Genomic DNA, 24,536 nt, shown 5'->3' on the forward strand with positions numbered 1-24,536 from the left:
TGAGATGATGCCTTTATTTGTTTAGGACCGACATTTTAATATATCGAAATTGGTCTATTATATTCCGAACATAAGTAGCCCTAAGACATGGTTTCCTTACAATCGCACTCAACACGTCTGCCACTGCCAGATCCTATGTTATTAAAACAAGTATACCAACAATGGCACTATTGAAAGCCGTGTGGGGTGCAGGGATAGCGTAGTGGATCCCACCAATGTGGCCCGGGTTCGATTCACCAAGACTCGGCGTCTATATGTGGGCTGAGTTTGTTGGTTCTCTATAAGGCATGCACACGAGAGTGTTTTTTCTCGTGGTACTGTCCAGGTTTCCCCTCTCCTCAAAAACGAACATTTGACTTGATTTACGTACAGTGTCCCCTATTAGTGCTCCAGCGCTAGACCGGATTGACACTTAAAATAAAGCGGTTCCTTCCTTTCTGTTTCTGGGGACACAACCGAGGGGAAGGAAAGTGCTTATTCAACCACTGATCGCACAACCACCGCTCGTGTGGAAAACGCATTGTATTGCTTTCAGTTGGATCTTAATGAGTGATGAAAAACAAAAAAAACCGTCATCAGTACCCTGGTTCCGACAAATCAAAAATTCATCTTTTTATAAAAAAAAAGAGTAAAAAAACCCAGTAACGTTGCTCTGGTTCAAAAAACGATCAGGCTTTCGGCTATCAATAATCCAATGTATACGCCTTCGTTAAAGGCTATTAAACAATTATTTCATGAGCCCGAGTTGGATACGAGATGGTAAATAGACAACGAGGCGCCTAGCGTCGAGTTGGCTGTTCCCACTCTCGTATCCAACAAGGCCGAATGGAATAATTGATTTCTTAATTCTCAACCTACGGTTTTGCTAAATTTTATTAACGTTTAAGAAACGACCGGATAGTGATGTGATTTCCGTGCGCCAAAAATTTAATGCTGAGCGGACATTTGCCGCACTCATTTCCATATAAGGTCAAACGCAGGTATAATTAAGAGCCAATCAGCGCCCGCGTTCAACGCTATCCACTGCTTTAGTATATACTAATGGCTGATAACCGAGATCCAGTGAACCAATGAGAAAGCTAGAATTGCATTATCCGAGGTTGAGAATTTAGTGAAGACGGATAGCCGAAAACTTATGTTTTTAATCTTTTAACCAGAGAACGTTCTGGGTTTTTCACCATTTTTTAAATTACGTCTTATCCTGGTTACAGCTCTATTTTTACTCGAACATTTATCTGGTAACACAAACGATATGATTATGTAATGCCATATATCAATAAGGTGATGTCTCCTGCGGAGACATTTATGGCGGATGTAATGGGTACGTTCCTTTATCGATATGCAGAGCGATTACCTTGAATCTACAGATGAATTATTCCTTGGACGCAAATAAATAATTCCACGCTCTTACCTACAGGAGCTGTCATCGTTTTCCAACAGAGAAAATGGCCTAAGACGGAGAAGAAAGAAAAGGGCACTCTTCAATGTCTTAAGCATGTGAAACCTCACAAATGGCTCTTGAGGTTTGAGTCGTGACTTAAGGGCCATTCAAGAAAAAAAAAAGCAGGTTCGCGATTTGTTCGCATAAGATACCCGACCAAATTTTCGCCTGCGCAATACTGGTTCCTAGCCCATACAATGAATGCACGAAAAAGTCGTGGTGCATCCATACGTGAGGCTTAAAACCTTCGGTACAATGGATTACGTTTATGTAAGCCGTTATAGAAAAAAAAATTGCATTTGCACAGTTTGCTTCTTATCTATGCTGCAGCAGAAATAAATGGCCATATTTTTCGTCTCTTCTAAGCTTCACAACATTGAGGAAGGCTTCTTTTGAAAGTAAAATTTATTGTTTTTATTATCATCATCATCATCATCATCATCATCATTATCATTATCATCATCATTATCATTATCATTATCATATCATTACCATTACCATTCATGATTACTGACATTAACCACACGGATTTTTATACATGTACATTAAATGTTCAAGCACCTTTCTCCAATGCGTGTCCACACAGGAGAATCGGAAACTTGTGATTCAAAATACTTGGAGGCCTTGAAACAGAAGCTACTACAAAAGCACTAAAAGACAAAATTCATACATCAGTGTCTCAAAAAGAACACTTATTAATCACTTTTTGGTAAAAGTATCAGCTGTGGCCTTCAATCCTATATAGTGACCCTGAATCCACCACTCATCAAGCATCACTAGTTTAACTTCAACTTCCTCAAAAACAATGCAGCATCAACAATTTAATCATTTGCAACTATAGCAATTTTTATTTTATATGGTATTTTGTAAAAATAAATGAAGAGCTCTCACGAGAGAAAATCCTGGGAAAAATTCATCAGTTAAGGGGAAAAGGTATAACTGACCTTCCTCTCTGTTATGTCGTACACTTTATTTGTTCTCAGGGAGATTTTATACCTTTGAAGTGGTACCTATTGAAACAAAAAATGCACAAAAAATGGCACGTACAACAGATTAAAAAAAAAAAACTCGAAAAGATAATCATCATCACCAACTTATGCACAAGGAATAATAATTATCCTGACTCGTAATTCAGATTGCTCTGGTACAGGCTTATTTCTGGATGTTTTCTTTTCCTGTATGTAAGACCGATCGGTTTCAGAAACTCTTTTATTGTTATGTAAGTAATTATGTAAGTCAGCCATTTTAGATATTTTAGATTACATTTTTTAAGGCTTTAAATTTTTCTAAATAATATATTTTTTCTCATTCTGTAATTATATACGTAAATCAGTCTTCGGACTTCAATGTTTTTATAATAAACGATTTATCTATCTATCTATCTATCTACCTACCTACCTATCTATCTATCTATCTATCTATCTATCTATCTATCTATCTATCTATCTATCTATCTATCTATCTATCTATCTATCTATCTATCTATCTATCTATCTATCTATCTATCTATCTATCTATCTATCTTCATGTACCTTGCTCAGTTGGTTGTTGCAAATTGCATATCCACATTTCTTTGCAATCATTCTTTCCTCAACCACATCTGCATAGTGACTTGTGGTAATGAGATTTCCCTGAAAGAAAATCATAGTTATCATAGCTTTGGAAATCACACCCTCCATCTCCAAAATGCCTCTGATATGCTAAATAAGACTCTAATTAGATAATTCAATTTTGAGCACTTTTGACTGTCCAGCTATTCAAATTTAGCACACAAATGGAGATCTAGTTTTCAAAGGCTCATAATTATGGGCTCATAAGGATGCAAATTGCAGCACACTGAATCCAGAATGGACATTTAATATCCAAGGCAGGAAGCACTGGGTTGACATAATGAATTATTGCAAGAATAGTTGCCATCTACCAATATTAATTGTCCTTGGCCTGGTTTTAAGGATCAGCATCACAATTATGTTGGCCAACTTTCGTGGTTCCACTTACATGTAATCTACTCCTTACCAAGAGATTTTCTCCAGGGACTGGTTTTCTCAACGCATCAAAAACCAATGTTTTGATTTGACAAGATGAATAAAAAGATTAGTTCAATTTCATTTGATTTTTCATCTCCCCAATACAACAATAACTCTGCTTTGTTCACTAGTATTACTTATTGAAATTTAAGGTTATTAACTTATAAAGATTAAAAATGTCCACATCAACACTGTGCAAATTTTTACATTATTGGGCTAGCCAAACCAAGGAACACTGTCATGGAAACATTCTTGCATACTGAAATGTCCCCTTGTAAAAGTCTAAAGAAATTATGTTCAAAAAACATAATTTGCATTTTAGCATGAAAAGAAAATCTGACCTTATAATCAGGCAAATCAGGTTCCACATTAATTTTACTCACTGCGTGCATAAGAAAGTCTGTTGAGATGTCATCCTCCAGAACAAGTTTTTCTACAATTTTATGAGCTCTCTCTTCTGCTGCAACCTGTGAGCGAATTGAGACTTCCAGATCTTTCAATCTGCAGGAGTAGAAAAAATCTAGCAATATGTTATTGAAAATAATTTTAAAATCCCCTCACTATGCTTGAAAGGACAAAGCCCACCACCAATTGCAATTGCACTGTATAGTGCTTTTGCCATCTGAGCTAACAAGCCATCTGGGAACTTGGTTAAGTGCGAGTTCATGTTATATCATAAATAACATGAAAATAAATTATATTGGGGTGGTAGAGTTGAGATGATTGGTATTGAAGAGATCAAAGCAGTGAAACAAGGAACTTAAATACCATCGCAAAAGAAGCCGAAAAAAGTCCAGGTTTGAATGTGATCAAGCCCCAAACCGACCAGATGACTTGATTTGTAGCTTAGATGGTAAAACACATGTGCAGCGAAATCACATGGTCAATTGGGTTGAAATCTAGTTTAGGTCTGCTCTTTCAATAAAACCTGTAACAGGACTGTAAGGTTGTTATCCATGTACATGTGTGTGTAGCAGTCATGTTGTTTTCCTTTTCATACTAACTAGGCGAGAAATAATTAGAAGCAGCCAAGCCACAGAAATTTATTAGTTGTTTTTCCTTTGACTGAGGCCATCTACATGTACCAAGCAATTGCGTTAAACCAGTAGCTTACTAGCCAACGTAGCAGGTGGTTTGTTAAATTTTAGAAGCCTCTTTCCACTGGGGTTTCCCTGCTAGCAGAGATCTCTTTTCTTTTGCATTCACTGGGCTGATGAGTACCAGAAAGGAGACCTCTGCCATGGGTTGAAACTCACTTTGATCTAAACACTGTCCACAACCATGGACACCACTCTTCAAACCGCGTGGCCCATGATATGATTGCTGACTGTGAATTGAGCCTGCTGTGTCCCATGCACTCCTTTATTGTGAGCCCACACAACATGAAGTATCACCTAAGGATTTGGTCACTAAGTAATCACCAGGGATGCTCAACACAGTGAGTTTTAACCCATGGCAGAGTTCTCATTTCCCATACTCATCAGCCCAGTGAGCGCACAAAGGAAAGAGACCTCTGCTAGCAGCGAACACTGGGGTTGTCTTTCAAGTGAAAATAAGTTGAAAGAGCAAGAGAAGGGGGAGTGCAGCGAGGAGAAGGAGCAAGGAACTGGCTGCAATCAACCCCAAAGGATTTTCAAAAACTTCCATTTCAATCATGCGTGACAAGGACCGGTTTGATGTCAACTACCAACCAATCATAGCGTGCCTTGTGTAAACATTGGCGGGAATACAATTACAATACAATACAATACATACTTAATTGACCATTTCCCATAGGGGCTTTTCAGGGCCATCAAACGCAGTTAACAAAACAACGAAACACCACAACAATGACAACAACTGTTAAGAATCCCAACTGGCCGGAGGCAAACCAGTTGACTATTTACAAGTGCAGCTGGGAAGTTGAACCTGGGACTACTGGGAACAACTTTCAACAAATGGTCAGAGCAGGTCTTGAACCCAGGATCTCCAGATCTAAAGGCAAGTGCCTTAACCAAGTGGGCCAATACTGCCAGTATAATTAATTTGGTAGGGAAAAATTTACAAGATTAAACTGAGATTTCAACTTGAGCAATACAATACAAATCATACATGTTGACCACTCCTCATTAGGGCTTTTCAGGGCAATGAAACACAATCAACGAAAAGACAGAACAGAACAACTACAACAACTGTTAAGAATCCTAACTGGCCGGAGGCAAACCGCTTGGCTATCTATGAGTGCAGCCGAGAAGTTGAACCAGAAACTACCAGAATCAATTCAAGTAGTGGTCAGAAAGGGTCTTGAATGCGAGATCTCCGAATCCCAAGGCAAGCGCCCCAACCACTGGGCCGCACTGCCTCCACACAATAGCAGAAGTTAGAATGTCCTGTCAGCACCTTGACCAGTGCCTTCAATGTCCAGGGCATCTTCTGCCAATGCGAAAACTAGAAATATGAAGCCTTTTCCCAATCCCATGGGAAGAACTGCCAAAATATCACCTCTATTTATTAAGCCACAGCTACACGAGCAATTTTTTGCTCACGCTGGTGATGCGATTTTTTCAAACTTTGTAGCGTCGCCAGCGCGAGATGAAAATCACAAGTGTAGCCACCCTTGAACTGGCAATGTGACAGGTGAAAAAATCGCAAGAAAAAAGTTCCCAGAGTTGAAACTTTCGCGACATCACAGAGATACATGTAGTTGCTCGTGTAGCCACCCTGCAACATTTTGCCCGCCCTTGCGACGCGACTAAAGAGTATTTAGCCAATGAAATTAAAGGAGCAATGTCTGTTTATAGTGCCCAGGTCTCTTGAAGTATGCAATTTGCGTGGCCTTCAATTTGCCAAAATTTGTCACAAGTGTAGCCACCCTGGCGCGCAGGAGACGCTACAAAATCTGAAAAAAATCGCATCACCGGCGCGAGACAAAAATCGCTTGTGTAGCCGCAGCTTTGGCTGCTTTACAATGTCTTTCTGCTCTTTTTTTAAGGACACAAGAAAATCCGTCCAAGCTCCCTGATCCCGCAAGGAAGTTTCCAGATTTGTTTGAAACCAGATGGTCCACTCTTTTCACTCTGTTTTGCATTGTCTTTACACTTTTACGAAAGGGAACAGTACATTTTGACTGACAAGCCAATTTTCTTCGACAATTAATCAGCCAATCAGGAACGATGTTTTGCCCTTTTGCCTACGAACGGGAGTATCGAAAATCTTGTCGGTTTGATTGCAGGCAGTTTCTCGCTGGACCTTCTCCTCGCACCCTCCCCCTTCGCTTGCTTTTTTAAACAGGTTTTCGCGTCGCTATTACATTCAAACGATCACTTGAAAGTCATTCCCCGCCGGAAAGAAGAGTCTAAACCGACTGAAACCGCCTGCGCGCTACGCAGACTAGTACCTTACTGGTTACCCTAGCGTGAATGCGATTCTATTATTCTCCTGTTTTTAACATGGCCCCGTATTCTTTAGTTTCTCCTAAAAGGTGCACTAAACTGAGAAAAAAGAATGATTGATACAGTAATCCCGAGAAAACGCCACAAGACTTCAATATATATAATCTTAACCTTTGTTGTTCATCTGCGTTTTCCTTGGTAACAGCTGTTTTTCCTCGACGTGCTGAAGTCTCTGAAAAAAAGATTTCAGGAAATTATAGAAAATGTTTTTCGATTATTCAATTTAACAAGAATGTAATCCTACGCTTCTTTCTCGAATGTTTCGGCTGTTTGTTCGGTTTGGTTTTGCCATCTAACAATTCGTCCGCCATGTTGTGAAAGTTATACGTGAATGGTCTTACGTACAGTACATACCAAAGCCGCTGAAAAGACGGCATTTTGAGCACAGGCTCAATTAAATACCTCTTTCTAACGGTACTGCACTGAGCACCGTACTGTAAATTACGGGCCCGCGTTTTTCCTCTTACTTATATGGTAATCAGTCGCGGGGAAAGGAAACTAGTTGAAGTCAAGCGGAAGGTTCAACCGCCATAAAGATCTGAAAAACGATAAAATTCTTGGCTTTTTAAATAGTTGCTATGTTTTACATAGCGTTACATGTTTATGCAACAGAAAGACAAGAAAAACTTTCTAGAGAATGTTTTATCGAAATTTCAAATTAAGCGAGCCTTACTGTACCCTGGTCCCAGAGATTTTTTTGAGCCGCGAGAGAGCTGCGAAGGGGCGAGAAGAGAAAAACCTCTGGTTACCTTTGACTTGAATCTCACTTTCATGCACACACCAAGGGTCCAATGGCAACTAAGCAATCTCGCGTCCCCTAGGTATTACCAGTCAAACGAACCAATCATATTGATTTGCGTGTTTGCAAAAATATCAACCAATCCGAGCCTAAGGGTCAGATCCTGATCCTAGCGTGTGCATGAAAGGGAGATTCAATTCCAAGGTAACCAGAGTTTCTTCGCCGCTCAAGAAAAACCTCTGGGACCAGGGTAGCCGTACTATGGAATACGGACCGCTAATTTAGCCAATCACAGCGTGCGTACTATCTGAGAGATAACAAGAACGATTAAATTAGCCTGCGAACGCAAACGTATTTCTGGCGGTCGTTTCTCTTCCCCGTAAATCTTGGGTAAAACCAGGAAAAGATCTTTGAACTAAGTTTTGGCGGCTTGATAGAATAAATACTTGAAATGGAATCTGCGTAGGAACGATGGCAGCAAACTGGGAGCAAACTGGATTGGACATGGACCATTTCCAGGACTCTCAACTATATTATTGCTGATTTCAGCTGTGCAAATTAGTAGCGTCCGCACGGTGATTTCCGAAGTCCAGAATTTTTTTCAACCTCGTTCCTAGGGCTTCTCACCACCGCCCGTCCCAGGGCTCTCGGCGGTGAAAAGCCCTTGGAACGAGGTTGACTTGTTTTGCCTCCGGTGTGTTGCAGTTGGCCTTTCGCCATCCTTTTTACAAGAGGGGAAACATTACCGCCGATCGAATCGCTCAATACGATTGCAGCAATGCATGCGACAAATGGCCAGCTTTTCACAGTCGACGTAACGTTTGTGGCACGATATACCAAAGAACATACGTCAACATTGCTTTTACCAAACACACGTATCTTCTCCTTAGCCACCAAGAACGTCCCTCTACAAAGAATGCAGTATTCACAGTCGTGAGAAATCTTCTTGGGAGTTTCCGTTCATGGTTGTTTATGTCACGCGACACAACGGAGAATCTTGCCTGTATTTCAGACACGCAATTGCGCGAGGTCGCGCAAGAGTAACTCGAGCTTGCATTCTATCGTAAAATTTGATTGGTCAAGAACCAAACAAAAGGTCTCACGTCACAGAAATCGTTTGGAGGGGAGAGAAATTGGGAGAGAGGCAACCGCTAGAAAGACGTCTGCGTTCGCAGGTTACGATTATATAAGCTTACGTGAGAAATCCAAAATTCCAAAGAAAATCATCTAATCTTAGCTTACAACGGAAAAATATCACGATAAACTTAATCGTCTGGAATTTAACTCGACATGCAACTTGCAAAGCTGGCGACCTGCTTTGTTGAAAAAAACAATTTTCACCTAGACTCGATTTGTCACACTATGCTAATAGAGCTTATTGAAAAACAATTTCACATGGTCGTCTTAACACTCATGAAGAAACTTGATGTTTGCACATTTCCTTTTCGTCTACAAATATGTATGACTCCATATATTCGGAACTGCAGTCATCATGATCGAATTCCTAACGCAGGTAATGTACCCTGAGAGCAGAGTCTCTTTTCAGTTTAACGCAGTTCCTGTCTATTCTTAGCAAAAGAAGACTGTTTTCGCAGTGTAAAGAGAACCGATCATCGCTGTGTTAAGAATTGCAAATGGTGCAAATGCACACTGATCTGGGAGCTCATTGATTGCGAGTTCGGGAAAAATGTCAGTAGGATATTTGAAAGTGCGATGGAAGATATATTAGTCTCAGTAAGCAGTTCCAGCCCTTCGGATATATATTGCAGTGTGCAGCGCGACAGCAATTTCATTGGCTCGATCAGTTCCGTGGAAAACCTCGAATTTTTTCAGGCTTTTTTGCTTCGCATATTCTGCGATGAAGTTTCGCTGAGAAAATCGCCTTTAACTGAAAATGAGAACATGATATGCATTTTCCATCAAACTTTCACCTCTTTAGAATACGAACAAGTACTGAATCAGCCAGCTCACCACTGAGGTAGCTAATTGATAGCTTGCCCACCGCAAGTCACCACCTTTCAGTAGAGCCGTTGAAATGCACGGTAATCTGGCTTCTTTTTCAGGCTGGCTTCTTTAAAACTGCAACCCAACCAAGCCAACCCAAATCAAATTATATTTGAGGGTTCAGCTCGTATGGGCTCTTGCCCTCATTAAACAACCTAACGACGGTTGCATACCGGCATTTTAACACCCCTCCGAGCTACATAACAATCTTATGGAATCCCTCTCAACTTTCTCTAGGTTTGATCTGAAGGAATACCACCATTGATGGATCATACGTGACACACGCAGCTAAAAGCCGCCATCTAGCCTAGCAAACAAAAAGCAGCAGAAAATTACCGTCCATTTAGTTTTGATGATTTTCTTAGAAGAGACACTATAAGTTTTTTCCTTTATAAAATGTTACAAATTTACAATGATGACCGATTGAGATATGGAACTAATGTATTTGGAAGGCGGTAATACTATAAACCGTGTGTATATTGAATGGGCTAATAAACAGAACGAGAGCTGTTGCAGTCATAAAAATGACAATGTATTGGAACTGCGAAAAACGTGGCTCTCGGAAAATTTCAGCGGGATCTCGAAATCTCGAAAGCGTTTTTGGTAAGTCTCGAAATCTCGTTTTTGCATGGTTTGTTTTTACCCTTTTTGAATCTCGAAACTTTTCACCAAGGAATCTCGGGCTCGGATTTTTAACTCAGTAGGATCTCGGCGTCTCGGCGAGTCTCGGATTTTACCATTCGCCAGCCCTATTGGAATCCTTTTCGACTCTGTAGTTTTGATCTGAACTCGGGGATGTACACTTGACACATGCAGGGATAACCCATCTATTTCCACAAACACATCAGAACAGCAGAAAATTGCTCTGAGAAACCTATTCAGTTTTGATTTTCTTAGAACAAAGACTAGGCTTAAAATTTCTTGATAAAATGTTACAAAGTTGCAACGATGGGCGACTGAAATCATAGGCAATATGTTTGGAAGGTGGTTACATAATATACCGTGACGGTAGCCGTAAACCGATTTTGGCAAAAATACAATAATTTGTCGAGGTTTAATTAAAGATGTTAAACCCATACTGTTTCAAAGGATTGTTTCCGGATTGTTTGTTCTTTACGAGATCTGATGAAAAGCTCCTGATGATAGACATATAACTGAAACGTCAACAGTTTGCTGCGTTGTCTTTTGAATGAAAAAGTTGCTTGTGTCACCAGTAGTTACTCGAGAAAATGCACAAAAATCGAGCAAAAGGGTTATTGCTTATTGCGCGCTTATTGCTCAGTGGTTTGGAATAGGAATGAGTTCAGTGCACTACGTTCTCACTGTGAGCCACAAAGACACCGGGTCTGACTTTGGGATGGTTACCCGAGACTGAAAACGTGAAAGTGTCCTATTGACGCCGTCGTTGCACGTGTCAAAACACACTTATGCGTTCGCTATTTTAAATTATGTAATATATTTCCATCCCCTAAAATTGAAAGTTTTGTCACATATGATTTCCTTACAGGTCACTTGTCAGACTTTTTTTTTAGAAATGGATACCAGTGGTCAGGTTAAAGAACTTCAATGCCGGGTTCGAATGAAACGTATTTGTTTAAAAAGGCGCAAGTTTTAGCGAGGGGGGGGGGAGGTATAAGGCGCCGCAGTGAATCGAGGTCAGAGAGGAACGGTGGAAAGAAGGAATACTCCGAGATAAAACCCTCAAGGGAAAGCGAAAAGTTGGTGTTTTGACATGGATCTGCTGTAAAATTAATACACCCTAGAACAGAATGTTTGGTAACCTGAGTGTCAGGCCTTTCTTAGCAACAGGGTAGGGGTAGGGAGGAATTCGCTTCTTCCCGATCTGCCAAGAAAAAACAAGAAAAAGAAAAGAAAAGCCTGATACTCAGGTTAAATGTTTGGCAAATTGTATTTTTGACGGCGCCAGAAAGTGGTGACCCAGGAACTTTTCCCGGTAGTGAGGTTTGTAGCCTGCGTAGCTGGTTATCACCTGTGGTCCCGAAAGATTTCGAGCGGCGTGAGAAGGCTGGGGCGGGGGAGACGAAGAACCCCCCGTCCCCCGCCCTACCCTTCTCTCGGCTTCGCCCGTTCCGCGCGCAACGACATAACCGCCAGCTGTGCATGCTATAACGTTGTTTTGGCCTTGTTACGCACGTGCGTGCATCAAGCCTCACTAGGATATAATGGATCATTGTTTCCTGCACGTGAATGTGTCATTTGAAACGAGGCCAAAACAGCAAAGTCATCGCTCCCTGATCAACGTCCGCATACATGATCACGTGGAGATGCATTATAAAGGCCGGTGTTTTTCGTCTACAATCGTTTGCAGTGCCTGCTGAATATAAAGACTCGTGTAACGATTCCATCCATAACAACTGCGTCAAGGTGAGTTACCTACCTCTTGCTAAATATTAATTTAAAATGCAGAAAACAAACTTAGGAAGTCATTATCAAATAACTGATAAAGGACTGAGTTGCTTTTGTAAATACAATAGGTTTTTACCAAAAATCCAATCCGTTGACATACGGTGCAGAGAAATCGATAACTACAGTGCTCCCAATCTTAAAATCAGTCTATTTGTCGAACTTTCCTTTACTTTAGAACCCTATGGAAAATAACTTTGATCAGTTCTACAGTATTTTTAAAGTCTTGGGTATTTTCCAATTCTCGTTATTCACAATTGTCCAATTTAGCACTTTTACTTAAGGATAATCAGTTTTTTTTCTTTTAAAGCGTGGGTTATTTCTGGTAAAGAAAGACTGAAGGTTTCTTATCACAAAAATTCCAAATTGTCATTTCTTACAATCGATTAAACTTTTCTTGAAGAATTGACCAAATTAAGTAGAATTTTATTACGTAACACGTCCTTTTGACCAGAAGTTGCGCCACGTTAATTTCATTCTTGTTACATGAGGATCGCATTAAACAAAAATAGAAATAAGGCTATTTTATCGATCAGTGTAAGAGATTTTCGTTGACTGGAAGGTAAAACGTGAGTTAAGTAGATTTGCCGTACTTTCTGAGAGAATGTACATTAGGTGTGGTCGATCCGGATTTTTCTTCCTGTGCATCATTACCAATAACAAGCCTTGCGAGAACTAAATCTTATGGCAAATGTTCTTCGCGAGCGATCAAGAAAGTCAGAAATGTCATCTGCTAATAGGTGTTACTATCAACGACTTGCCCATTGAAATACCCTAAACTGCATTACGTAATCAAAAAAGCAAATCCCCTTTTTGTTGCGTGCAAGTAAGTTTCAATTGATGTAGAATAACAATATAAAGGTTCAAATTCTTATCTGTAGTAAGAACATCTGCAGTCATTTCAATTGCAAAAAAACTATTTTCATACACAAACGCTTCGTATAAAGGGGATGATGGCAGAGAGGATTAAATTTGAACCTAAATACGTTTTGGGGGAAGCTCCTGGGTGTCCCCGACGGCTATGATTCGGATATTCTCTCTATTTTCCAACTCTAAGCCAGGGGCAAAGCCTTTGCACTCGCTTTGGACGGGGTGCCGACCAAAGGCAGGAAGCTGAGCTGTGCGGGAATTAATCGTTGATAGCCGAGATATAACGGAAACTATAGTTGAGGTCACACTACCCACTTTTGCCCGCTAGAAAATCGATTTACCTAAGGAAAATTTACCTGAGTATACCCGAGGTAAATTTATCTAGGGTTTCATTTTCCCCAAATGAAAAGGCCACAATGAAGCAAATCACATCCAGGTATTTACAAGGGATTGAGGGGATTAAATTTCAGTCTTTCTTGTTAAAATTTCGAGCTCCTTTAAAGCAGCGAGAGTGAAATCTTGGTGCCTCTTTTCGGCTTCCATTTCAAACTTCATGTTCCTGCATTGCCAAGCGATCTCGATCCTCTGCTTTCATCATCATTCTTGTTAACCCTGCAGCAATTCAATCAGAGTTTCTCGTTCGGCAGTTTTCTTTCGCTTATCCATTTTTCTTCGACGATTCATTTTTCAAATGAAACGCGTACTGATTGCAAATGATTTATACTTAAACGTTCGATCTAAACCACTCCATCTTCTTCCTTTGACACACGCACACGCACGCGACAAAAGACTTGCATTTCGTTTCAAGTACAACGTGACGCGATGAAATCAAATCTTTCATCAGCGCGTTTGCCGACGAGCATCTATTGGCTAAATACCTTGGGATTTCAAGTTTACCCCTTCAAAACATGTAGGGTAACTGTCAAGAGAAATTCTATTGTTCTCTTGATGAATTCAAGCTTCGATGGAAAACATTTTCCCTGGGTAATTTACCTGGGGAAGTATCGGTCACTCTTCTAAATTTAAGTTTCCCTAGGTAAAACTGTCAACAAGTCAAATTTACCCAGGGCAAAAGAGCGCAGTGTGACCACAGCTTATGTATGTAAACTTGACAGTCACCCACACCCACAAACGCAATAGAAGATTTGTTGTGCCAGATCGTATTATTACAATTTTGCAGAACAAATACTTAACAATTTGTGTTCTTTCTTTATTTCATAGATGAGGTTAGTCCCTGTATTTCTTGTGCTCTGCCTGGTGACTGTGGACGCTGGGCTTTTGGATCTTTTCTCTAAAAAAGTGCCCATAAGGAAATTTGACCTTGGTTCAGCTGTTCAAAAGATTGGTCAGGTTTTTGCCGGCAATTTCAATCCATCCAAGTTTCTGCAGGAACTCATTCCAAAGCCAAAGCAACTTGAAGCTTCTGAGTCGTCAAATAAATCCCCGAAATTCTGCGGCAAATATGAATGCCCGCTCTTTTACGAAGAGGAGCTAAACAAGACTAGCGACTACAAACTTCGATGCTATTCAAAATCCTACAAATGGGTGACTACTCGATATGATGGTAAGTTTCCAATGATAGATACATGTAAATGACTGGAAGCTGTATTTCATTAAGTAAGTAAGGAACTTTATTTCAACTTGGGTTGATGAGGCTAATTAGGCCCCTAGAAAATACATGCTGATATGCCGAGAAAAGTGAAATAAATAAATAAATAAAAATTGTATATGTATATATACATGATCAATTAATAACTAACATTCTAACTATATCAATAAATAAACGATCCTAACTCTAAAAATTATTACAATGAATCATATAAATCTGTACATATAACAGATGTAGTTCTCTCACAGCCTTCTTAAATTCCTTAAGAATTTTCGTTGAACGTAATTTATCCGGTAAAGAATTCATTGTCATAAAGAAAGAGATTGCCAGGGGTCATGTGTCGTGCAATTTTGTGTAGTGTCAAGACCCGCCAATGCCTATAAAAACTTCGCGACTGAACACTGTATAACAACATTCTGTACAACAAAACGAGAAAAGAAAGGCAGGATATGATAAAACAGATTACTCTTGAATATTCAGTCTTGCAAAAAGTCGGCCAAGATGAAGAAATTGTCTTGTTTTTTATGCAAAGGTATTCATTTTACAGGACATTTCTAAGTTTCTTGTATATGAATCTACATGATTTAAGGAGTAATGTAGCTTATAAGAATTTGAGCTTACCAAAGTTCGTGTTGAATGATTGAAGCACAAGAAAATTCTAAGCAATAAAATCTTCCTTTCAGAAATTATAACTGGAACTGAGAACTTTTTACAAAAATCTCAGCAAACTATGTGCACAGCTTCCCATAAATGTTAGGCGACCATTTTGAATGCCAAATATTTGTGTAAAAAGAAATAACCCTTTATCCCCATGGAGAATATCGGTAGAATCTGAAAACCTCAACTCTTGCAAACAGATTGTATTCACCCAAGTGCCTTACTGGCCTCTTCTGATTTAATTCGAAAGAGAATTCCATATTAAGAGTTCCTCCCATTTCCTTCTATAGAGTGGCACATATAGATTTTACTCTGTGTAAAACCCCTGACCATTTTTGTCGTCAATGGGGACCAGTTCGAAAAATACATATAAAAATATAACAAAATAAATATTTTAATTGCAATGTAAAATATTCTTGCTCATAAAGATTTAAGCTAACGATCCTATATGACGGATTTAAGCGTGACATGGCCTCTCCTGGTTGGTTCAGATGCCTGCCTGTTGTTTTTTTTTTTTTTTCCCGCATAAGTATATCTGGTTCTGCCGCCCAGTCAAGAGCACAAGAAATTTAGTCTTGGTGTAAGTTTAATTTAGTCTAATTTAGTCTTGTTCTAATTTAGTCTTAATAATAGGTGTAAGCTGTAGCACTCGTTAGTGAACTGAAGATGGCCTCGACCGAGAAAAAGAAAATATACTCGGCATTGGAGTACAAGAGCTGTGGGAACGTGGAACTCCCTTCCACTTTCCTTCGTTCTTTTAAAGCTTTAGCTAAAAGGTTTTTTTATGGCTTAGTACAGTTTTAAGTGTTCTTATTGTTATAATATTTGATCTGCTTTAATATGGGGTCTTTGACTCTTTTGCATTTCATCCCTTGGCCTCTGTTTTTTTGCATGCCATAATTAAATTGTAATAAATAAAAAAATAGAGTGGTTTTGAATTGAGTGTCGAAAGTAATTAGATAATTACTTTGGCTTTGCATTACTTCACTCAGTTATTGGTTCAAAGTTCTCGCGCCACTTTTTCAACCAATCAGAAGTGAAACCAAAACCAATCGTAGCTCCGCGTGCACATTTTCTCGCGCTTTGTGTCGGTTACGTGTAATTACTTTGCGTTTTGATTGGTTTAATGGATTGCCTCCGCCCTTTTTGATTTGGCCAAAGTAATTACTTTGGTTTTGGTTTTACGACACTCATTTGAAAACCGCTCTGAATAAATTAGACTCGAACATTTAGTACCAACAAGAGTCCATGACCACTTGTGTGGGATGTAGTTTCGTTCGCGTGCCCTTTATTTTTTAAATTTCAATTTTTTAATTGCGATGAAAAAAAGCATAATTGTTAAAAGAACTGTCTGGTATATCTTACAACACAAGGATCAGTTTAATTGAACACATTGCCCACGTCAAATGCAAAGCTTAGTAGACAGGTTAAGAATAAAATGCAAATTCGAAAAAGTTTCTTTTTGTTTTGGCCATTTTCAAAATATATCTCTCGATCTGTACAGATCCTGCAAACTTTGCTTCAAGCACAACAGTGAAATTGAACACTGCGCGGTTTTGTTTGTACATACTCCTGTTTAACCGCTTTGGTCACGTGCATTTCCGTAACAATATTCGTGTATAATAAGTTCAACATTTCGACTTGATTTTAGCGGATATGTGACGAAAATCGATTATATGCATGAACGACCATAAACGGGTTAACCCCAATATACAAGTTGTCCAAATATACGATTATACATTCACGCTTCTCTTCCAGGTACCAGCAGCAAACGAGAGTCCTTCATGCGCCTTTTCAAATACATCAGCGGCAGCAATATGGCCGGAATGAAAATGGACATGACGGTTCCCGTTGCTATGCAAATAAAACTTCGATCCCAATCGATGTCATATCAAACCATGAGCTTCTTCATTCCATTTGAACACCAGCTAGACGCACCCTCACCAACTGATAGAAATGTCAACCTGGAAATAGCCGAACCATTTTGCGCCTACGTGAAAGTGTACGGTGGCTATTCAAGTTTGTCGCAAGTTCGAGAGAATTACCAGACACTTGTAGAAGCCCTTAAGGAAGATGGCCGCGGCGATGATATCAGCTCTGATGGTATTTATTCTGCAGGTTACGACTCTCCCATGAAGTTTTGGAAACGTCACAATGAAATTTGGATCGTCAGCATCAACCACAAGCCCAAATCCGAAAATAGGTCTATTCTAGAATCCCCCACGAAGTCAAAGCCAATCATATCCGTTGATGAGCCACCCGTGGTTGAAAAGGCTCCAGAATTCTGTGATGGCCACGATTGTCCATCTTTCTACGAGGAGGACCTTAATGCTACCGACTTCAAGCTACGTTGCTATCCCATGTCTTATAAGTGGGTGTCTACGAGTGTAACAAGTAAGTTAAATCACAAGTTCTTGTCTTATGATTGGTTTATTTCCCAAAATGAGTGTTTCAATTGCATTACACTTTGACGCTAGCATGAAGCGAGCAGCGTTGTGTAGACTCTTGTCGAGAACGGCGAATTTACAAGCAATTGTGGGAAAAATATCTCAACGTTCTTGTTCAGGGAGGGGGGAGGGCAATCTAACAACAGACAACAGACAAATTGTTTTTAACATGGTTTGGAGCGGAATGAGTTTAAGGTTACTGCTAACCTTTTTGGGGTGCCTTCCGGGAAATCTTTCGTAAGCGCGTTATTTTCGGTAAAACTCCAGCTAACTATAGATCACCGAAAAGGTAATAAAATGAAGAATCCGAATATATGCACATTTTTCTTTATTAAGGGTTTCTTTAGCGTGCGCGAAGCTTCAAACACAAAACCATACATGTTCACTTTGCTGAATTACCCGCCTTCGCATTATCACGCACAACCAAACAAACTGTACTGTATTATGTGTCGGGGTTTTAGGATCTCCCAATTGGTTTCTGAGAAAATAAACTTTGAAGTTGACCAATGTAAAATTTTCCGTTTCGCGACACGCAGAGACGAGTCAAAGTAAAAATATTTCTAATCATTTATAAGCCCGACACAATTACGTGGACCAATATCCGACGATCATTTTGCCCAAATTTTGAAAAAATCCCTCAAATCTACATACCCTATCAATTCATTTGAAGAGGAGCTATTCCTGGAAAAATTAACCCCGAGTTTTCTGGCTGAAAAGATTTTACGCGTTTTCACACCTTGTCAATGCGGGTGTGAATGCAGTCATGCCGCTATGATGCCGCCGACTGATGAAAATCGAGGTATTAAGGCCCCCTGACATTCAGCGCTGTATCATTAGCTATAGATTAGTTATACTTGATTGAAGACTTAGCCCTTCTCGCTAGTAACGAGCTGAGTTTTCTCCATTTCCTCGATGGAATCTTTCTTTTTTTTAGACCCGGTCTTGTTCATACTTTTCAACCCAGGGAGAACTTCCCCGTTTCGACTTCTCTCCTTGTTTCATGCGTTTCATGGCCTAGTAAGGATGATATTGCCTGGCATATCCCTTTAACACAACGGCATCGATTACAAATAAATGACGAACTCAACAAGCGATAAAGTGAAGATACCCGGATGTATTCCCGCGTCAAACTGAGTTTAAGTCACGAAAAATACAAAACTTGTAATAACTCCGCAAGAAAAAAAAAACATTTTCTAAGAATTTCCTTTTTACAAGAAAACAAACGTAATGAGCTATCTTATGGTAGCTTTTAAACATTTTGCAAAATTCGAGATCGAAAAGGTTAGCAGTAACCTTAAAGGGAAATCAGTACATCCCATATGTTCTAGGTTATAGATTTAAATTAATTCTACTAAGAAGGATTGTGGGTCTTAGGTTTATGTTTGATTTTTTCTCTATGTCATAGATATGTATCCCAAGGCTGCCGGTAGGACAGCGTTCTGGCGTCTTTTCAGGTACATACAAGGCAGTAACGCAGAACAAATGAAGATTGACATGACCGTTCCTGTAACGATGAAGATGCAACCCCTCCAGTCTGGATCCGGCTCTCAGTTTGTCGAGAAGAACTACACGATGAGCTTCTTCATCCCCTTTAAGCACCAAGAGGACGCACCTGCCCCTTCTGCAGATAATGTTATGTTAACAGATGTCGAACCGTTCTGTGCCTACGTGAAAGAGTATGGCGGTTTCTCGGACATGACGAAGGTCGCGAGGCATTACAAGGAGCTTGTAGCATCACTGAAAAAGCATAACCTGGAGGATGATTTCTACACCAATATGTTCTATACTGCCGGCTACGACAGCCCTTCCAAGCTATTCAAACGACACAATGAAATCTGGCTTGTCAGTAAAAGCCGCAATCCAGTTAACGAACTTTTGGAAAGCCGTATTCTCAGCCAGTAATACTCGGCCTTGCCCTCGAGATGGATCCTGCTTCTGTTTAAGGAAGCATCACTCTTTCAATTAGCTATTGTACAAATCTCACTTTATAGTTTTCTCGAAGCCAAAAACCAGAATCATGAACGACCGTCATAAACCTGTTATTTCACGGCTCTTTCTTTAATTTCTCCTGGCGTAGAGCAGGCCAAAGTGACAGTCGAAAGAATTTCTAGTGCAAGAATGTGAATTTTATCGCATTTTATGTTACGCTAATGATACATCGACTGGCTGTTAGCCCAACGCAATGTCAAATACTCTAGTTAAACACTAGTTGCCATCAACTTTCCATGATTTGTTGGCGTTAAATAACGTTGTATATTGAATCATACTTAACCAATAAAATGTTAATTTGATAACAATCGCAAAAAGATGCAGACTGTCTGCCTTGGTTCTACCACAGATCACCCAAACGAATAATTCGAGCCTTAAAGTGCACCTAACCCCAAAATATAATTGTAGCTTCAATAAATCTCCATACTGTGTGAAGTTAATTGGTGAAAGAATTTTTCGATTTGGGTGAATTCTCGATTTTCTACGTCTAGTAGAAGTTGACAAACATTTGGTTCAAGTCCGCGACCTGGGGCGAGTCGAGCTGTGACGTAGAAAGGAGAACCGCGTGAGAATGCTTCCCGGTGTTGTTTACTATTTTCACAGCATTCTTCTGTTAGCTTTTGGAATTCTTCTCTTTTTAACAGCACTGAATGAAAAACACACACTCCAAAGTCGTCCGTCCTAAGCCATCTCTTGGAATTGTCAAGATTTTGTTCATCGCCCAGATCAGCTGAACGAACAAAATCTTCACGCTCTAAATGTTCGGAACATGGCACTGAAGATTGCGATGGTTGCCATTTCGCTCGCTTCAGTCGAACAAAATCGACCCATTTCTTCCTTCTTTTCTTGGCTTCTGTACGATCGTCGTTGTAGAATGGCAACTTATGAAGAGAAATACCTTCTTTAAAATTTCTCACGTTGTTGCAACCAGCAGCAATACATCTCTTCGGCATTTTCTGGACTACAACAGTGGACCATATGCGAACTATGTGAACTTTGTCAACACACTCGTTCTCCTTTCTACGTCATAGCAACTACTAGCCCCAATCCTCCCGTTACTCGGACTTGAACCAAGATGGCTGCCATTTAGGTGCGATTTTTCAAACTTTGAGGGGCCATAAAAGATACTAGATTTGAGCAAATCTAATAATTTTTTCACAAATGTACTATAAAAAATATGGTAAATCATTTACTCCAATTAAAATTTGGGGGGTTAGGTGCACTTTAAAAATCGACACAAAACACACAAGGTGAGGTATAATTAAGTTTTTTTTTTTTTTTCTCGCTTTTAACTAAGCTTAGCCGATTTTTTCGGTATTTCATGTTTCCCACAGAAATCCTACAAATCGTTACGTTGACAGTGCATTCGAATTATACGTTTGGGTGGCCTACGGTTCTGCTGAAAAGCACTGAACTTTCTTGCGGGAGGTCGTGTTTTGGAAATCTCATCTGAACGGACCAACCAACGCGACCAGCGGTCAGGGACTTGAAATATAATACCCATAAAAGGCTCCTAGGAATAGGGGCGCAATAGTTTGACCTTTTAGTCTTCTTGGGTGTGATATACGAAAAACGGTTAACCTAATTATCGCCTTCCCCTCGAAATCTATAGACATTCTTCCTTAAGCAAATTAATTTGACGGTAAATGCACGACCAAGATTACAACGCTAGAATGACTACCAAACCATCGTCAATCAATTAAGCGCAGTATCACGAGTTTCTAACAGTGCTGTAATGAGCTGATTGTCCGTTATTGTCTTAGACTGTCCTTTTTTACAGTTTTAACGGTCCTTTTACTGTCGCTGCAATAGATGTTTGGACTTTCTCCTCCGCACAGGTATTCATCCACAGCACTAAGTGTGTGCAGCCGCGAATGCCGAGACATAATCTCTCCATCCCCAACTCGCTTAACGCCTGCACTGTCTCTTTCAGCGGATTAATGATCTCGTTGCGAATTTTAATTCCTTTGACAGATCATCGTTAAGACTAAACAACTGGTTGACGTTGAAATTCACAGTCCTCACATTAATTTAAAAAGGCACAGTAACTTTAAAGCTCGAGTATCTCTTTGTTTATATGATTCGTCTTGGTCACTGTGAACAATTAAACCTATACCCAATCTAATACTTGTAGATAAAGCTTCCATTTTAGAAACAATTGCATTCGAGCCAAAAATACGACACAGATCAAGCAAAAGCTTGCTTCTGTCAAAAGTTTCATTTCCTTGTGTCTAAAAATGGTGTGTACATTGTTAAGCTTCTGTCTCAACACTTCACTGAGATACTGCGAATTGAGACGGTTTGTTCGACCTCACAAACTTACTTAGAATTATTCAAATGGTGGTCAAAATTTCAGAAGGATAACGCCAGTGACAATAATTGATATTATTTATTGTGGAAAGAACATTAAGCATTAGAGTAAGAACATTAGAGTAGGCCTTCCACGTTTTGATTACAAAATACCAAACAATGGCACAGGGATACCCAATGACCGAATGTCTTAAAATTTGTCAGAATGACCTAAAATGGTTTCCATAATGCTTTAAAAGTTCGTTTAGTGAGTTTGCAGCTGCTCTGCAAAACATTTATCTGTTGCGATGTTCTAGGGGAACTTCAGCTCAGTAGAAATTTCTCGGTAGCTTTTTTGCCACATTAACGAAAAAGGTACCATCCAGAAGTACCCACCGGATCCGTTCCCCAGAATATCCGATCGCGGCAGACTTAAGTCGACCTGGCTGGGAATCTTAGCTCTGGTTAGAGTCTTGCTGGGAAAATTGCTTATCGACCGATAGATAGCTGGCAAATTGTTTTGTGTGCACTAATAGCTTCTGCTTGCAATGTAAAATCAGGCAGTTTGGCTTGTTTATTACAATTTTGCTTTGTCAGCAAACAATAGTTGTCTGTTCTGCTGTCATTTAGAGTGAAATTGTACTTTACCCTGAACGCTCCCTTTTTCCACGGTCAGTTGTCTGCTTGACCACCGTTGGTTCCAATCGCTGAAATACGTCATCGTACCGCACAACGGGTTATCTGGAAATATAGAAACGTTATTTGCTTCGAGTAGCTAGTTTATTCGCAATTTGCTGGTCCTGACGCCGAAAAGATACACTGTATCACACAACTGGTTATCTGAAGTACCTGAAACGCTGTTGGGCACATCTATACTTCACAATTTGCTCCCGCGGACGCGGTAAAACGGCATCGTATCCTACGACTGGCTATATGAAAATCTGGAAACGTTATTTGGTACGTGTAGTTTATTCACATTTTGCTGCTTAGTGGCTGAGGCCGTAATAATTATAGAGGAGTCATTTGCTTCTAAAACACTGTACAGGATTATTATCCTTATACATATTTTGTCTGTCCAAATGAAGCGCGGTCAGACACTGGTCAGAGGAGATTCATCAAACGTTGTTGGTTGGCTGCCAGAGACATCAGGACTTTATTGATTGATTGAAAAGATTAAGGTAAACTAATAATAACTAATAACTACTTTTAGATTTAAACTCGGTGAATGAGCCTATGTATCTAATATTCAGTGTCAGTATCAAGTAACGCGCTTGGGAAAAGCCGGGAAAATTCTTTTCTGTCTTTTTGCCAAACCGTATTCACAGATCACAGCGGAACTGTATTCTATTTCAAAGCCAACAGAAATTACTGCTTCTTAACGTGGAAGAGTTTGGCAACTATCATCCGTAGTAAAAAGTTTTCTGATCTTTCGGACGTGGTGTTAATTTTCGCAGTCGGGTTTCGTAGAGATATTTATTATATGGAGGAGAGTGTTTTACTGGGAACTAAACCACTCGTAGATTCCATACGCCACTACATCCGGGACCCGAGTGGCGTATTTTCCGTATGTCACCTTTGTGAGTGTCGTATCTCGTGGCAAGAACAATATCTCACTCGTTCGCTTCGCTCACTCGTGAGATATTGTTCCGTGCCACTCGAACATAAAATTCATATCTTCTCGCCACCGTGTAATATCCTCTATATATAACGTAATTCTTAGATCTTGTTACCCTTTACCAGAGGATTTTTTTTTCCAAGGTCCAAAGGCCGCGCTGGTGTACGAAGGGCTCTCAGCACGTTTTTTAAACCTTTTATCTTAATCGAATGGAATATACTGCCGTAATTGCCTTTAAAATATCACGCGCGAGAAGGTCAGGGAAGGTCTACCAAGTTTCATCAAAGCTACGCATGTTAATTAATAAGGAACATATCCGAGAGCTCTTTCTTCATTTTTATTGCGTGGCGCATCAAGTGCTTCAACATCATTAACTTTAGTTCGCACTTTTATCTTTCCAACGATACTTTAAATTCCGAATTACGATCTTTTCCAGTTTTTTTTTTTTTTTTGTGCGCAAACTTGAGCTCCTGTAGCTCCATGAAAGCTGTTTTCACCAAAAAACAACAACAAAGGATTATGTCTGTTATGGCCTGAAATTACAACCTCCAAACTTGTCCTGGTAAATGCCGCAGTCTTGCCGCAGCCAATCGAACTTCACGTAGTGATAGACGCCTGTCAAATAATCTGGTATTTCACCGACACTCCCAGAACTTTTGATTCTCCACCTCCTTGGCCACAAGTTCTTGAGCTTACGGCGAAGAATGTTGTTTTGCCGTTCGCTTCACAGCATCACAACATTCAGTCACATCTTCCTCGCTTGTAGAGTCATTTTAAAACCAAGAAACCCCATCTTCCAAAAGAAAGTGTAAAAAGGCTTTGCTCAGATAAAGCGAGAATGAATAAAAGTTGCGCGCTTTTGAAATTTGAATTCTGAATTAGCAGCTCCAATTCCACATTAAAAACAATAAAAACAGATGTCACGTCGAACTTGTAAAGGTCCATCTGTAAACAAAACCTTGAAAGAATGTTCAAATCAACGAGTAAATTGGCC

General features: G+C 39.8%; 2 protein-coding genes across 3 annotated transcripts; one reads left to right on the forward strand and one right to left on the reverse strand.

Moving 5' to 3' along the window:
- Positions 1-984: 984 nt before the first annotated feature.
- Positions 985-22,990, reverse strand: LOC137993583 (putative RNA polymerase II subunit B1 CTD phosphatase RPAP2). Of its 2 annotated transcripts, XM_068839524.1 has the most exons (8): positions 22,777-22,990; positions 22,576-22,668; positions 7,011-7,071; positions 3,852-3,969; positions 2,974-3,072; positions 2,386-2,451; positions 2,003-2,091; positions 985-1,456 (listed from the first exon to the last, which is right to left on the reverse strand). In XM_068839524.1, exons 2-8 carry the CDS (start codon positions 22,646-22,648, stop codon positions 1,408-1,410), a joined length of 555 nt encoding a protein of 184 aa, XP_068695625.1. In that variant the 5' UTR covers positions 22,649-22,668; positions 22,777-22,990; the 3' UTR covers positions 985-1,407. The 2 variants fall into 2 exon arrangements, with proteins under 2 accessions (XP_068695625.1, XP_068695626.1); XM_068839525.1 differs by lacking the exons at positions 22,576-22,668; positions 22,777-22,990 and adding an exon at positions 7,144-7,218 and having other exon boundaries at positions 989-1,456.
- Positions 11,868-19,955, forward strand: LOC137993580 (uncharacterized). Its single transcript, XM_068839518.1, has 4 exons — positions 11,868-12,027; positions 14,158-14,500; positions 16,961-17,596; positions 19,055-19,955. Exons 1-4 carry the CDS (start codon positions 11,914-11,916, stop codon positions 19,549-19,551), a joined length of 1,590 nt encoding a protein of 529 aa, XP_068695619.1. The 5' UTR covers positions 11,868-11,913; the 3' UTR covers positions 19,552-19,955.
- Positions 22,991-24,536: the final 1,546 nt, after the last annotated feature.

The sequence above is a fragment of the Montipora foliosa genome, chromosome 2 (genome assembly GCF_036669935.1).
Source record: "Montipora foliosa isolate CH-2021 chromosome 2, ASM3666993v2, whole genome shotgun sequence".
NCBI lineage: Eukaryota > Metazoa > Cnidaria > Anthozoa > Scleractinia > Acroporidae > Montipora > Montipora foliosa.